General features: G+C 38.7%; 1 protein-coding gene across 1 annotated transcript in view; it reads right to left on the reverse strand.

Moving 5' to 3' along the window:
• EFNB2 (ephrin B2) overlaps window positions 1-16,370 on the reverse strand; it is a 43,311-nt gene that overhangs the window by 2,303 nt on the left and 24,638 nt on the right. Inside the window, exons 3-4 of the mRNA XM_005507809.4 lie at window positions 1,932-2,024; window positions 1,048-1,161 (exon numbers count right to left, since the gene is read on the reverse strand). Of these exons, the coding sequence (XP_005507866.1) occupies window positions 1,048-1,161; window positions 1,932-2,024 (207 nt within the window). The remainder of the gene's footprint in view (window positions 1-1,047; window positions 1,162-1,931; window positions 2,025-16,370) is intronic.

The following is a 16,370-nucleotide window of genomic DNA, read 5'->3' on the forward strand; positions in this document are numbered from 1 at the left end:
TTTACTAAAAATTAAACAACACAATGTATTTGGCATTCAGGAAAAGCTCACAGGCTGAACAGCATGTTGAATATTTGGTGCCATCCCACTGTCAAGTTATATGTCATGAAAATTAGAAAATTAAATAAGCACTTGTTTGACACTTTCTCACTTGAAAATTTGAACTGACTTCTCTCTCTTGATGCTCGCTCAAACATGGAAGGAAGAATGCTGTGGATGCTTCATCCACTTAACTGAACTTTTCCTACTGGAACCTCCACAGGAGATGGCTAAAGCCTGCCCAGCGACTGCCATATCAAAGATTAATTAGTCCAGTAACTAATGACAAAGCTAGCAAGGAAAACTTGCAGCCATTTTCAGGAACCCTAGAATCAAATGTCAGTAAATTCTGCTTTCCAGCATTCACTGTATTTTTTTCCTAGAGATCTTGGGTCTTAACAGTTAGTTTTATTCTTTGTTCACCTGATGGCTGAAATGCACCCTCAAGATATTTTTTTGGAACCAGCTATTTATCATGTTTGGATATTTAAAAAACAACAAGAAAGAACAACAACTTCAAATTTAGTGAAAGACCAACCATTCATGTGTAGACTTCATATGGTCAGTTAGAAGATCAGGACATTAATTATAGATGCTTTGAAATAAACTTTATAAATGGCTGTCAAGAACCACTTGGTAATGTGTTATACGGGAAGAGAAAGACAGAAAGACTCGTTCATCTGCCAGAGTACTAAATGTAAGGCAGCATTTACCATCGTAAAGATGTTTAGCGGATGTCCTCTCCAAAAACTTTCCTGTAAATGAGTGATATTCTCACAAGATGTAATTAACTTCTACTGCAGAGTGTAAGAGGGGAGAGAGCAGCTGTTGCCAAAACTTGCAGCTCCCAGTCTCTATCCACTGGAGCATCAGAACCGGCTTTTGCTTCATCTCCGTTCGAAAACATTCGTTCTTCTGGCAGTTTAATGGTAAAATAAAATGCGTTTGGGGACAAAGGAGGAGACTCCACCAGAGCCCTGTCCCAGGGGCGAGCAGCACCACACCTACCTGAGTGGTCCTTCACGAAAGGGCTGGTGGTGGAACTCTTCCCGTTGGTGCCAGCTTCCTGCTCGGGGCGCCTGGTGGGATCCGTGTGCCGGGGCAGCCCCGCTGAGTTGGGATCTGGGGGAGAGAAAGATGAGTCATGCAGCTTCGGCGTTTGATGGTATGAAGGAGCCTCGTGAGCCGGCTCTAGGTACCTCGTGAGACATGAATGGCTTTGAACAGAAGAATCTTTATGCAAAGGTCTGGGAGACATAAGTACGTAATTTTCCTTTTAAAGCAAAATGGTTATATTAGTTATTTCAGAGGTTTAAATTGTGAGGCCATCTGCAGAAACTATAGGGACTCCTGTAATTGGCAAGAAAAGCTTTGCAGATGACATTTCAGTTTAACTGAGGAAGCTGATTGACTACTAAACCAACTTCTACTTAGAAGAATAATTCTTTCTTCCTGCACAATAGGTTATCTATATGTGAAAAGAGACAATGAACAAAAACCTCACTGTAATCAGAATTCATAACAAGCAAACTATAGAAATATTAGCTTCCCTCCTTTCATGTATTTTAAATAATTTCGAACAGCAGAGTTGTGGCTTTTGTTTTTAAAATAAAAAATTAAAAAAAAAAAAGACTGAAACACACTACTCCCAGGTGGCCTTTCCTTCCAGGGATCTCTCCAATGAATAGATCTTGTTACAACTAACCCTCCTGCTGTAGAAACTTGTCGGTAGCTGAAGAAGAGAAAATAGGCTTTGCTTTTAGACTATAAGGGAGGAATGACTACACTAGATTCGGTCAGCTCTCTGCTCTAGACTGCTAAAAGAAGCCTGGAAACTAAAAAGACACTTAGACTGATCAAAGTGATTTCATGAAACAGCAGATGGTCTTTACCTTGTCCAACTTTCATGAGGATCTTCATGGTTTTTGTCTGGCACACCCCTCCCTCCTGGTTATCCAGGCCCTCCAAAGACCCATTTGATGTTGCTGATTAAAAATAAAAGAAAAATAAATAAATAAAAAGAAATAAAAATCAGGAAATCAACAGGCAAAGTGATGTGAATATGAATGTCTGAAAGCAGAAATCTTTCAGTCTACCAGGACCTGTCCTTGTTGCTTGGGCTGACCTATGGAAAGTTGTGAAATGTTGAAAGCCAAAGGAATGAATACACTGGCAATCCACACAATATATACAAATGGAGGAATGTGTTATCGAGGTTTCAAATTTCCCCAGCAACCTTTTTTTCTATGCATAATTGACTGAGTGACTTGGACGAAAACACAACACCTAGCTAAAAGGTGATGGAGTCAGCTGAAAAGGAAGCCTTGGCAGGCTCAGAGGAGCAAAGAACTGAAAATTCACCTTTTTTTTTCTTTTCCCCAACAATATCTTTATAATCACCACATTACACCTGCTTCCTCTATTACAAATCTCCTGCTGGAAGAAGTGAACGCGTACAAAAGACCCAGGTGAAAGCTGAGATTCTGCACTGATTGGAAAACCATTTAATATTTTAAAGTACAATCTCACTTTTCTCAGCATTGAGGAGCCTCCGCGGGGGCGGGTGGCGGGGGGGAATACGCTCTATTCTCACGGAAACCTTTTAGCTCGTACAAACAAAAGGCTGCGTTTATATTGTTCTCGCTTATCTAGGCGCTGCCTGGAACCACACAACCCCATTGCAAGCTGACACTGCCACGCGATTTGAGCACAAAGTACAACTCCCTTGGAGAATCCAAAATGTTGAGTCATGGTCTAGGGGTGCATCGCTGTTTTCACCCGAGCCAGCTGTTGCTTGCAAGCCCCCAACAGCTGTTGGAAAACCATTCGGCAGCTCCTCAGCCCTGGGCATCACTGTCACCCAGCACCACACTGGGCACTGGCCATGGTGGCAAAGCAGGCATGTCCACCTTTGCTATTTCGGGAATGCATCAGGGGTTTTCCCACCCTGGTTGTCCTGGGGGTAAAAATTTCATCATCATTTCTTGGACCTGTTTATCTAAGGGCCAAAATGCAGGTGCGAGCGGGTGTATGTACATGCACCAGGCCACCAGCTGGAGAAAACAAATAGAAAATAGGAGATAATGGAGCTCGCTGCTTGTCATGGCCATGGAGAACTGCTTAAGCAGCACTTTCCTGCATCTGCCCCTCTCCTTTCAGCTTGGGATCTAATTCAACCAGGACGTCACACTGTTCGGACCTTTGTTTTTAATTCTCGCTCGTTCTCTTTCACCTTCTTTGGGGATTTTCTTTCAAATGCAGCCGATGTATATTTCCTTTTTCCTTCACAATGTCTTCCTAGCCCCATGGCAGTATTTTTCTTGCTCTAATCTTCTCTCTAGCTGTAAAGATATAAACCCCATACTTTTGAACCCTGCTTCCTAGCCTTTGATCTGCTTCTTGTTTTTGTTCCACTTCTGCCTCTTTTGTGACTAACTCGAATTACAGCCACCCTACAAACTTCCCAAATTGTGCTTTCTTTTCCTAAAATTCCCTTCTCCTCAGATGTGGTCCCTCCCAGATCCTCCTCTTGTTCCCTCCCCCTGTAAAAACATGACACTGGCCATTCGTGCAACTACTTCTTTTTTTCCAACTTGCAAAAAAAAGACTTTTTAAAATATAAAAGAGCAGAATGAGTAATTTAAGATAAAAGCTGATCTGAAATGTGCCACTGCATGGCCAGGCTCTGAAAATAATGGAGACATATAGGTTTGTTTTCTTTAGGATTTTTTTTTTTCTTTCCAGAGGGAAAAAAAATCAATACTAAGAACAAGTTCTGGACATAAATCAAATGTGTCTTTGCTGAAAGTGTTTTTTATGACCTATTTGCCAATGTACCAGCACAAGGACAAGGGAAAAAAAAAGCAGTAAATAGAAATACCAAAGCTGAGCATCAACTGAAAGTACAACTAACAAACACTGACTTTGTCTTGTGGTTTCTGCTTTTTAATCGAGGCAATGGGTGCTCACATCTCCTTAAACACCTTCTACTTGATTTTAATTGAATAGAGTGCTGCTGCTTCTGAACATCAATGCCTTTTTTATTCTTTAAAGGCCTATCCATTTAACCCACAGAGCAGGAGACCTCAATAAGATGCAGAGGATGCAGTCTGACCTCAGTACAGAATAAGAAAGTAAGACGGCAAAAAGAATGCAAAATTACTTCAAACACAGTTTCCAAACGGGGAAGCCCAAATGTACAATGAGTCTGGTTGTATGCCTACGCGAGTGCAATCTGCCTCACTTGCTTGCTAAAAGAATGCTTTCATAGCTTTGATGTCAGATGAATGAATTTGCAGAAGTATTCACTTTTTCCACAGTTCTTCAAGGGGATTTTGCAAAGCCTACGTTATAGCTCAGAGTAGAGAGTGCTACATCCCCAGGAATGGGGAGTTTTCAAAGAGGAGCATTTCAGTGACAAAGCAAAGTTTCCATCTCAGCTTCTCCCTGTAATTAAACTGACAATTACCCAAGGCCACTGGAGGAAATTATTTTTCAAAATTCATTAAGACTATCGAAATATAACCTCACATATCCCTGGTGTACCAGCAAGAAAGTGGGTAGTTTTAAACACATATCGTTTCAAGCTTTGAAAAGCTGCATGAAGAAAAAGAAGTAATCTTCGACATCAGAGAAAACACAGTTTCATACTGCTAATGCCCCTTGACAGTCTACTTGCAGAAGTCAAACAAGGGAGTACAAAATATTCCTGAACCACTTGCCGCTGCCCTTCTATACTGATCTTCAAATGAAAATTATACTCATTATTGTACAAGTTACTCCACCGCACTCACATTTCTGCAGGAACGTGACCCTGTTCCTGGAACTCCGCTCACACTGAAAGGATATTTCAAAAACAAAAAGTGTCTGCGACAAAGAATTTTGGGTATAGTCACAGAAATGTAACACAGATTCTTTGCATCTAAAATGGAAATGCTACTCTCTAGTGTGTTTCTATGACCGAAATTTAGACCTTCCATTCATTTTATTCTTATATACTTTTAAAATAATATTTAGCTCTAAAAATGAATATATCTTAGAGGCAATTACTCACACATGAACTACCATGCATGTTCCTGTGCTAAGAAGACTAGATACTACTTATATATTAACATTAATAAACATAATTAATGATTAATATAAAGTTTCTCATGAGTATTAAATGTTCTCAGGATCCCACACTTCACTTCGTATTAATACAGCAACACACAGGAAACGAAAAGAAAGAACAATGTTGCTAGACAGGTAGCAAAATATTTTTAAATTTTTTGATGGATAGGTACCTCTGATTTTCTGAGACCTGTCCTGTTCTACTGGTGTCAATTGCAAAACGGATAATTACCGTCAAAAATGCACTAAATTATTCAGTCAACAGTTTATCCACACCTACAAATAAACACATATAATTGCCCTAAAATCCCTGGTAATTTTAGGACTTTCTAACAAAATCATAATAATTTATAGGCAACGTTTACAGCAGTCAGCCAGAAATTATGTTTGAGCTCTGTATAAGCACTGCATGTCTGCATTCCTTGAATACATCAGCAGCTGCTATTTTATAAGGAATATAAGTTTGGGTTTTCAACCTTCAGAAAAAAACCACAACTTCTTCTGAAATTACAGTTAAGAGTCTGCTGATACGTACTTACTTTGGAGAAATTAATACAAATTTTCAGTTTTGTAAAACACTGCCGGAACATGTCATATCCCTTACACAAGAGGAAATGAAATTACTCAGACCAAAGAATTTCATTTCAGCTCTGCCTTTCCCTGTTTGAAATATAGAAATTATAAATCAAACAAACAAACAAACAAAACAAAAGGAAAAAAAAACAAACAAATAAACAAAAACACAAACAAAGAAATGACAAAACAAACAAACAAAGAAACGACAAAACAAACAAACAAAAACCCAACTTCACAAGCGTTGTTTATTGTACAAAATGCATTAGTCATAAATGCAGAGGCAGGGAATCTGAGCGAAACAGAGTCAGCTGACGAGAATAGTTCCTGGCTATGATTCTTATACAGTCCCCATGGAGAGGAAGTAATATTACATTTTAATATGTCTTCATTTGATTGTTATTACTCTGCCTCCCAGGAGGCTAAGCCACTGCATGAATCTTGGCTGTTTTCAACCTATCAGGTTGGTAACATTGCTCTAATCAGATGGAGAATTAAGCTGCTGGATTTGTGCCTGTGTATAGCCTTCCATTCACAAAGAGATTAGAAATGAAGGCACAGTCACAAAAATTCAACTTCCTTCACTTACAAAATGAAAAAATGCCATCACAATTACTTAAAAGAAAACATAGGCAGACCAAAATCTCAGCCTCTTAATTCTGCCACAATTATTACCCATACTGTTATGTTTTAGGATGATGAAAAACATTACCTACTTGCAAATTAAATGTCACATCCCTTGAACCGGCACAACTTTATAATATATTTATTTCTGGAGTTTGAATACGAGATGGACTACATGCCTGAAGAGAGAAATTATGATCGTCATGCTTAATTTTCCTGTGAAAACTAAATGGACATTAAACCACAGACTATAAGAATGAATGAGTGATGTCAACTGATGGGTCAGGGCAAAATTGGTTTTGTCCCCCCTTAGTGTGCTGGATGACACAAGCCATTTGGTAACATATTAAGGACAAATAATTGATGGTGTTATCAGGAATTAATTGCTGCTGGTGTGCATCTGTCAACAGAAAAATAAGAATTACAGGTTTCTTTGGGGTAGCTCAGCATTGTCCAATAGTAGTGATTTCCACATTTTTTTCTTATATACTGCTTGAATTCAGCATCATAAAATACGTTTCTCAAAACTAGAGCTAAATAAAATCAAATAACCCTACCCATCTCCACTCTTCCCCAGCTGTGCTTAGAAATGGAAGGGAAAAGCCTGAACAGCAGCAGAAATCCACAAAAGCTTTAGATCCAACAGTAGTAAGAAGTTATTCTCAAAGCAAAGCTGCACTTGATCTCATATGCACTTGCAGGATTACTAAGCCCATGTAAAGCTTTTGAGGGTTTTTTATTTTATTAAGTAATAGAACACTGTTTTGGCCAGGCATCATGTGTTTGTGCTCTGACTGCTTTCATCTGCTTTTGGTCCTTTTAATGACTCTCTTAGTAAAGCATCAAATAAATAATTATTCTTTCTCATAAATTATCTAAATTTATGGGGCAGGTTTAAGAACACCAAAAATCACACACTGAGAAACCACAAATCACAAGATCACAACACGGAGGTTGTTTCTAGACCAGCCAGGGATGAAGAACAAGGGAGCTGAGGTAATAGAAAGAGTGTTTTAATTAAATTAAATTAAATTCCTTTTTTTTCTGCTCTTTTTTTTTTTTTCCCTTTCCCACTTAGTAGCAATGCCAGATCTGCACGGAGATCTGAAACAACCCAAAAAAATTATTCAAGCCACTCATGAAAGAACAGGTAGCTTGGCAAACACTATGTTGGGTGAGCTGCAGACAGTTTAGAGAGAAGATAAATATAGTAATTTCAACTACTAGCAACTAACGGTTTACCCTTGCTTGTGGTGACAAAAAATGAAACTGACACTGAAACCTTCACTTGTTAAAACAATTAAATTGTCTTCAGAAGTGTAACTGGCAGTGGCCCCAAACCTGGATCACAAAATTTCAATGCATTAAGAATCTGTCAATGTGCCGTCTGGGTTTCTATCTACAGACTGGAGACCTCCTATGTTTAACAATTTGTGCTTGAACAGCGAAACCACCTCCTAACTTTTCCAGTGAGGCAAAGAAAGGATCTTAAATAAAAAAGATTAAAGACCCGCTTAATTTGCCCAATTAATACAATATAGGAGACTGAGACAGCAACGAAAAATGTGTAAAAAACATTTACCAATAATTTTGCATTTTTCTAACAGGTTTGGGTTTATATTTGTCCTACTTGCAAAGTCAAGGTGGCAGCAGAATTTGGGGAATTTCTCCATGTAAATAACATTCATGAACTCTCATTCTCTTGATCTTATTCCATACATTTCTTCAAATTGAGATCGATTTTTTTTCTTAAACTGAAGTTTACGGAGTGTTTATAAGTACTCTTGAAGCCAGTCTTTTTTTCCCCTCTCTCCACATATGAGGCAAAACTTCTGCGTGAAGGAAAGGACCAGAAACATCCCTTGTTCTTTGCCACTTCTCATCCTTGTTGGTTTTTAAATTAAGTCCTGTGTTGTATGTCTCAGGATTTATATCTAAACAGGATCCGCAAATTATATTCTGCACAGCAAGTAGGCAGCAATGCCTTCCCCAGCCAAGCTGAAACCAGAACACAATGAAGTAAAATAAAAAACAGGCCTCTTCTTGCCTGGAAGAAGACAAAGGCTCTGCGGGGAGATTTTGTGATTCACTTTTCTAACCACTGCTGTAAAACGTATCTTGCCCAAATGTGAATGGCATGACTTGTAGTACTTAGATGGGTATAGGTATAGGTATATGGTCCTTTATATAATTGCCCATAAAAGTCTTCACTTGTATTCACATGTTAAGAGAGGGACAGATTTTATTACTGTTTCAATTTTTTTGGAGGTGTGCAATGCAGAGGACACGAGCAAGACAGAGCAAATCAGCTCTGTACTGTAATATACCTCGGTATATACCAATGTTTTAATTCCAAGCACACCTCTGGAAATCCATACACTTTCCCCCCTGCATCTCATGGCATCCAACTGAGGACTGCCCAAGCACAAAATAGGGAGCGAGTTCTTGTGAATTATTCTATTAATTCCATGGAGGCATGGCGTCATACAGCAGGAATACAGGTGGTATAAAAATAAATAAATAAATAAATAAATAAATAAATAAATAAATAAAGAAAGTCCTTTATGTCAACAAAGTCTTTCCATAAAGGGAAAAAGAGACAGCGAGCAAGACAGAGTTGGAAAATTACCAAAAAGCTGTGAGCTCTGACTGGTTTCTGCTGCCTTTCACTTTAAAAACAGCACCGCTTTATCTCTAGGTTAAGGAATACCACAGTTGAAGTGTACAAAACAGTAACTATTTGCTGAATTGTTATCTATTACAGAAGGTCACAACATCCACCCACCCACAACAAAATCCTACTTGCTTCACTGCTGTCAAGTGTCCCTTTTCAAAATTCGCTTGGAATGATTTAGAGATTATATATTAAAAGAAAAATAAAAACATCTCAATACTGTATCACTAAGAATGACAATTTAAGTCTTTCATTATAGTTCAGCATTTGTAAAAGTATTTCAGTTCTATATTTCACATACGCTGAGAAATGTTGTCAGATAATGATCTACTGCACACATGGTTGCTTCTAGTTTACATAAACAAATTATATATTTGTGAGTGCTGAAGTAACTGTGGCAGATGTAAGCCCACTAATTATGATGTATTCAGCGTATATCAGAAAGTATGCATCTCAAACAGATTACTAGCTAGTTGACTTGACCAACCACAAACAAGTATTTTATGTAAGTTCATCCTTTCTCCCGGCACACTACTGGCAAAAGCCTCATGGATAGGGAGAAACATTTCCCCACTACCACAGCAAGCTTTGCTTAACAGTTCAGCTGAACAGAACTAATGCAATTAGTTAGCATTCAGGTTACACTGATTGTTGCTAATGATAAGCAGCCTTGCTGGAAACAAAAGCAGCAGCTTTAACATTAAATGAGGACCTATTTTCAGTATCATACAAACTCAACATCACTCTTCAAGGATGTTCATCTGCCTTGAAAATCTCTCTGGTTTCTGTCTGAAACACTTGGATATGAAAGGGTTATAGTGAAAGTTCATATTAAATAAATAACAAACCTCTTGCTCATTCTACTGTCACTAATTGCATGCAATGATATTAATGACCCAGTAATTGCTATACGAGTAGCACTGAAGTGGAAAACATCATTTTGAGGCAGAGTTCACCTCTCGGTGGTAGGACTTCACCAGTGACTGAGTTAATGGCTAGTGACAGTTTAGAATATAACACTGTGGATGAGAAAATGTGCCAGTCTCATGGTTATAACAGTTTAGATGGACATGACGTTATTTGCTTTGACCACACAGAGTCCAAGAGTAACCCCAATAAAGTGCCACAGTCAGAGTTTGCCCTATGGATGAACCTCATTCCTTTCAGGGGAGATGCTCTGTACTATAACAATCTAGAGCAATTTTCCACATGTTTGCTTCAATAAAAGAATACCTTCATCTCCTGCTTTTACATCAGGCACAACAAAAGTGTGCTTTATTGCAAAACACAAAAAGCTATTTACATCATCTAACTATCCTTCAGCAACACAGAGTTTGGCACCTTAACACCGAGATCAATTATGATACTATTGGATGACTGTGCACTTGGCAAAGATGATCAGAAGTTAAGCACTATTTTGATTGCAGTATGTTTATGTTTGTGTTTAGAACTTTCAAATACCCATGGAGTAAAACTTAGTGAGGGAATGTTGCTGAAATAAAGCAATCTGAATTTCAAAGTTGCTATAGGACCTCTGGTTCAAATACTCACCATAAGAAATTAAGGGGTTTAGCTTCTTAGAAATTATCACATAGGCACTTCTCTGTTCATTTTAAGAAACTCCAACAGGACACGTATGTTAAACTTCCAGTGTTGGAAAATTTGAGAAGTCATAACTAGACAGGAGAACTGATACATTTAATAATGGTATTCATACAGTTTTTAATATTTCATTATTGTTTTAATAGTGTAACATTATGAAGTTATTTTCTTTTGCAACATAAATTATTTATTTGATGTCTTGATTCTGCTACCAAATCCACCATGGCAGCCTCTAGACAGCAGGTGGAATCAAGTTTCTGGACAGGCTGGGGCCAAACACCTAGAAAGCAACTTTACAGAAACAGCACCGGGGTCCTGGGGGACACCAAGATGACCACAAGCCAGCAACATGCCCTTGCAGCAAAGGCAGCCACCAGCCTCCTGGACTGCATTTAGCCGAGCACTTCCAGCAGGTAGAGGGAGGTGATCCTTCCCCTCTACTCAGCACTGGTGGGGCCACATCTGGAGTGCTGGATGCGGTCAAAGGCTCCACAGTACAAGACAGATGTGGACTTACAGCATCAAGTCCAGTAAATGCTCGTGGTCTAGATGATGAAGGAACTGAAGGATCTGTATAAGAGAAGTGGCTGCGGACCTGGAAAGAGAAGGTTCAGGGGAACCTTATCGATGTGTATAAACACCTAGCAGGGGGGCGCAGGTAAGGAGAAAGAGCTGGACTATTCTCAGTGGTGCCCAGTGACAGGACAAGAAGCAACAGGCACAAACCGAAATAGAGGGAATGCTGTTTAAACCTGAGAAAACCTCTCAAATGTGAGGGTGACTGAGCACTGGAACAGGTTGTCCAGGCAGTCTGTGGTGTCTCCATCCCTGGAGATAATTCAAAACGCAGCTGGACGTGGTCCTGGGCAACCCACTGCAGTTGAGCTGCTTGAGCAGGGGACTAGACCATCTCCAGAGGTGTCATCCAAACTCAAACATTCGGTGTTCTGCCATCAACTGTACTATTGTGGCCTGGTACATTTACGCGCTCGTGTGAAATACTTGAAAAACAAATCCGTCTCGGTGTCCTCCGCAGGATTTGGATTCAGACTTCTGTTTCTCTCACAGCAGCTCAGTGAGCACATAAGGACAAGTCTGCTGCTGCGGTTTAGTTATTTTTGCTGTCTTCATCTACTGAACAGAAAACAGATAAATCATGCTAACAAAGATCCGAACATGTTTTTTGAAGCCAGCCTTATCAGCTTAATACGGACTCTTCTACCAGAACTGCTAAGACTACCTTAAGCCTAATCCTGCTTTTACTCACAGAAATATTTGCATGATTTCCTTGGAACTGAAAAAAAGCAACTGGAAGACTGCCCGTTAGGGCTTAGTTTTATAGTCTGATTTATCAGAAATAAATCCTGAAACATTCTTCCTCCAAAGTTTCTAGGATTGACTGAAGTCAGGAAAGAAAGCCAAAGACACATTTAACCTTGTTTTTCAACCATTTCAACCCTCTGTTTAAGCTAATGCAGTTCTCAGACAAAAGTACATTTCTCTCCAATCCAGCTACATAAAGATTTTAATGAGGCCAACAATTTCAAGTATTTTAAATCAATTTCATTAAAGCCTTTATAAATGTAATATGTAGCAGATATAATACAAGTAACTATAAAATCAAGACTGATCATCCCAACTTGATGAGATAAATGCCCATCACCAAACTGAGGTACAAAATGAAAGTTAAATGTTTTTCAGTATGCTACTGCACTTACAAATTTCAGTTTAGACAGAAACTTTCCTCATAGCATGGCATGCCTTCCCAATACACACCCCTTTGATTTAAACAGTTACTCATATCCTCCACACTCAACCCAACCCTCTTCTGCATGTAGTCTTATTAAGGATGTATATGTAAATATGAGAATACATACAACCTGTAGAAGATCAGGGTTTGTTTTTTGCAAAGCACTTTAAAGTGTCCCTTATTGTGGGTATGTATACTATAAACACTTCTAAGGGAGAATATTGTGGGGTTTTTTGTTTGTTTTTTGTTTTATTTTTGTAAATACTGCATTTCCAGTATTTATAAATTGTTTATGAGGAACTAAAAAAATGAGAAAAATAAATACTGACTAAAAATATTAAACAGCTTCCTATGAAAATTTAAAACCTGTTTAATTCATGAGTATTTCCTGAACAATTCTTTCTTCCAGTCTGAATAATTATTCTTCATTTTCATCTGATTTCCTATCTATTTGGAATACTTGAGGTGTGTGGGGGAGGATAAATGTATTTTTTCACAAGATGCCATCAATTAACAAACCAAGCATTCTGATCTTTCATTTCCTTCCCTTAGGAATAGAGAAATAATAACAGATTTCCTGCTGAACTATCTCTGTCTACTTTAAAGGAGATAAACGGTCGGTATTGCCTAGGTAATGGCACTGAATATGAACAAAGTCCATCAATCTGAAACAGCCTTATTCTCTTACAAGACCTGTGTGGTCTGGGACAAAACCCCAAAGGACTATGACTCCATTAATCCTGTAGGTCTTAGACTTTGTTGGAAACCTGAAGCTGCACAGTGATTTTTTTTTGTCCAATCATATTATTTGTATGAGTGGTATTTATATTTAATTCAACAAGAGCTAAGTGCTATTGCTGCTATGTCCCTTAAAAGACTCTCAGCAAAGTCAAAGACTGACCTCTGGATATCATTTTACACTAAGAAGAAATAATTTATCTAATTTTCTGAGGAAAGAGAAGAAGACAGGCAAGGAAAAAATGTATCTTTGTACAGCTGGAATCAGGGTGGCTAGCATCACATAAGCTTTCATTAAGATCATTACCACCAAAAAATAAATAACAATAGATTCCTGGATCACAGGAAAAAAAGCATGGAAAATATATTTGTTGCAAAATAAATGGAACTGAAATTATGATACAGTTTTTGTCCAGGTTTGGGCTGGTTCTGAATCAATCTCCAAACAAAGGAAAACCTACTGTTTCCTTTCAGGTATCTCTCCCTATGTGTTTAGGGGGTTGCAGGGAGCTGCAAGACTGAAACCTGCCTCAGAGAAGTGTCAGAATGCCCAGCCAGCCAGATTAGCCAGCACTTACACTGTTTGGTCCGAATACTAAAATAACATTTTAATGTAAATCTATTTAGCCATGCAAAGAGATTTATTCTTCCCAGCTGGGCTGTATTTCAGGGCACAATCTATATTGTCCTTTAATGTGTTCTTCCTCAGACAGTTATTGCCCTTTAATTGTAACAGGATGACAAAGTGAAAACATAAAAGCCTTGTGATTTTTTTCAAACCCAGCTAATGCTAAAGTTTCAGAACGACTGTTTTGATTTCAAAAGCCACAGTACTATTAAAGCAGTTATCCAAAATGTAGTGCTACTAGCCAGTATAAACCTTTAAATCAGTCAGGGATCAAATATATACGTATGGTTTTTAATTGAAGCCAGAGGCCAATTATGTAAGTGGGTCACTTAAAAAAAAATTGAAAAAAAAACCCTCAACATTTAAGGAAAGCTGCATATTTCATTTTGCCAATGTCAAAGCCAATGAGCATCATTAGCTTGGCAAGCTTGATTAATTAGGCTGCAGGCAGAGCAAGCATTTTAGAGGAAGCCTTTCTAGGACCATTCTGTAGCCTCTTCCCAAGTCTCAAGACATTCTTTTACAAATTTCAAACAGGTGAAGACCTCATTGCAGGTCACTTGTTTCTTAATGCTGATGACGCCAGCCTATAATCTCCATTTTTGTTTATGCAAAAGAAGAGATGAAGTGCATGTGCGTGCTTGGCCAAACTATCTATGGAGCGTGCTGGCGGCTAGAAGGCAGGCCGCACTGCTCCCTTCCCCTTGGCGCAGCTTCCTCAAGGAGCTCCCTCTGCAAACCCAGGGTGCCACAGTGTTCTGCACCCTCTGACTAAAGGCCGACTTTGTTGGGAAGGGTTCCTCAGGACAACTGTTGTTCACGGAAAGTAAACATCTTTGGCATATTATGTATGATTGTACTGCACTAACACGTCTCGCTCTCATACAAGAAACGCTGCATCTGAGAGAGACAGTGACGCAACTACACCACGACCAAAGTACTTGCAGATCAGTCCCCTGTCACTGAGAAGACACTCATTGCTTGTTCTGAGCAACCCACAACAGCAGAAAATCGTACTTCATTCCCTAACCATGCCAAAACATAAAAAGACTTTTTAATGCAAACATCAGAGTTGCAAATCTGCACACCCTTCTTCTGTGTAACTTTGCCCTTCACACAGATATTTATGTTGTTGGGCATGATGTATCTTCCTTCAAGCATCTGATTAAGGATTTTCTTAGAGACTTATGATATGCAAGCTAAATGGTCGCATATTTTAGGGTAATCGAACATTAATACTTCTGAGATCTCAAGTACATTTGACCTTCTCCAGTTCCGCTGAAAAGAAATCAGGTAACAATAGGAAAAAGAATCTATTAATTTCACAGGAACCAAAAATTGATGATAGCGAAGAAAAGAAAAGCAAGGACACTCTGTTACATCATTTATTCACTTTCACAATACCATTCAGTATCATTTTTCCAAGTACTGCTGTTCACAGAATTAACTCTTCAAATCCTGATACTCATATTGAGGAGTATCTTGCCAAGAAATGGATTATTTTCGGATTAAAGTAACACTAAATGTGAAAAAGTGAACCAGACTACATTTTCCCTTTTTTAAAAAATTGTGAATTGTGTAATGAGAAAAGTTGCATTTTATTTGCTTAGATCTAGGGAAGTACTGAGTAGAAAAGATCGCCTTCTGCTATGCCTATCATGAATACATCTGGAAGATATAAAAATTGTGGCTTGAAGAATTCCTGTACAATCACATTTCCCTAAAGGTATACAGCTTTCAGGAAGCTGCTTCATGCTGTGTCATAACTCCTCATCCCAAAATGACTAACTCCCTAATCTGAATAGAGATTTTACTGTTTAATACAGCTCCACAAACCACATGCTATTACCTTAGAAAAACAAACCACATTTTCAAGTAATGGCAAGATGATAAAGCTACATGACAATGCACAAAACATTTAAAGGGCTGACAACAGCCTACCAACATAAACAGTGTGAGGTTAGGCTGCAAATGCAGCCATAGCCAGCACTGCAAAGATGCTGGGCTCGGTAAACTCTTGTATCAGGTTTTTTTAATGCCCCTTATTCGAGGGAATACAAGATCTTAAAAAATTTCAAAATCAAAAGCTGGCACATAAAATGCATCATTGCCTTCATTTCATTGCACTCCCACCCTCCCCCCAAAAACCCCAACAAATCAAGACAAAACTTCCAAACAAACAGAAAGAGGAAGAAAGGGGGAAAAAGAGAAAAGAGTCAGTGGGAGACCCAGTGCATTCCCCTTTTGGGCCCAAGCACACCCGTTAAATTACAGGTCTGAGAATAGAGATGTACACAAACTATTTACAGACTGGTTTGTGTACATGATTAAGATGTATTATATTACTTATGAAAACGACAGTAAACACCCTGACTACCAGAACTTGCGCCTGACAAAGGCTGTCTCAGGTCATGAGCTTTTTAACACAAACTGTTAAAATCCTATCTAGCTCCAGTATCTCTGTAAAATGGTGTCCTAGCTGAGCCTTGGCCTAGTTTTCTACCCCTCTTAGTGTTTCTGAGACAGACGTCACTGAGTTCATTGTTTTCTCCCTGAATGACAGAAGAGCAAGAGTTTTAGTTTCAGGATGGTTGGGGTTCCAGTTTGGTGGGTTTTGGTTTTGTTTTTTGCGG

The sequence above is a fragment of the Columba livia genome, chromosome 1 (genome assembly GCF_036013475.1).
Source record: "Columba livia isolate bColLiv1 breed racing homer chromosome 1, bColLiv1.pat.W.v2, whole genome shotgun sequence".
In the NCBI taxonomy this organism is placed as follows: Eukaryota; Metazoa; Chordata; class Aves; order Columbiformes; family Columbidae; genus Columba; species Columba livia.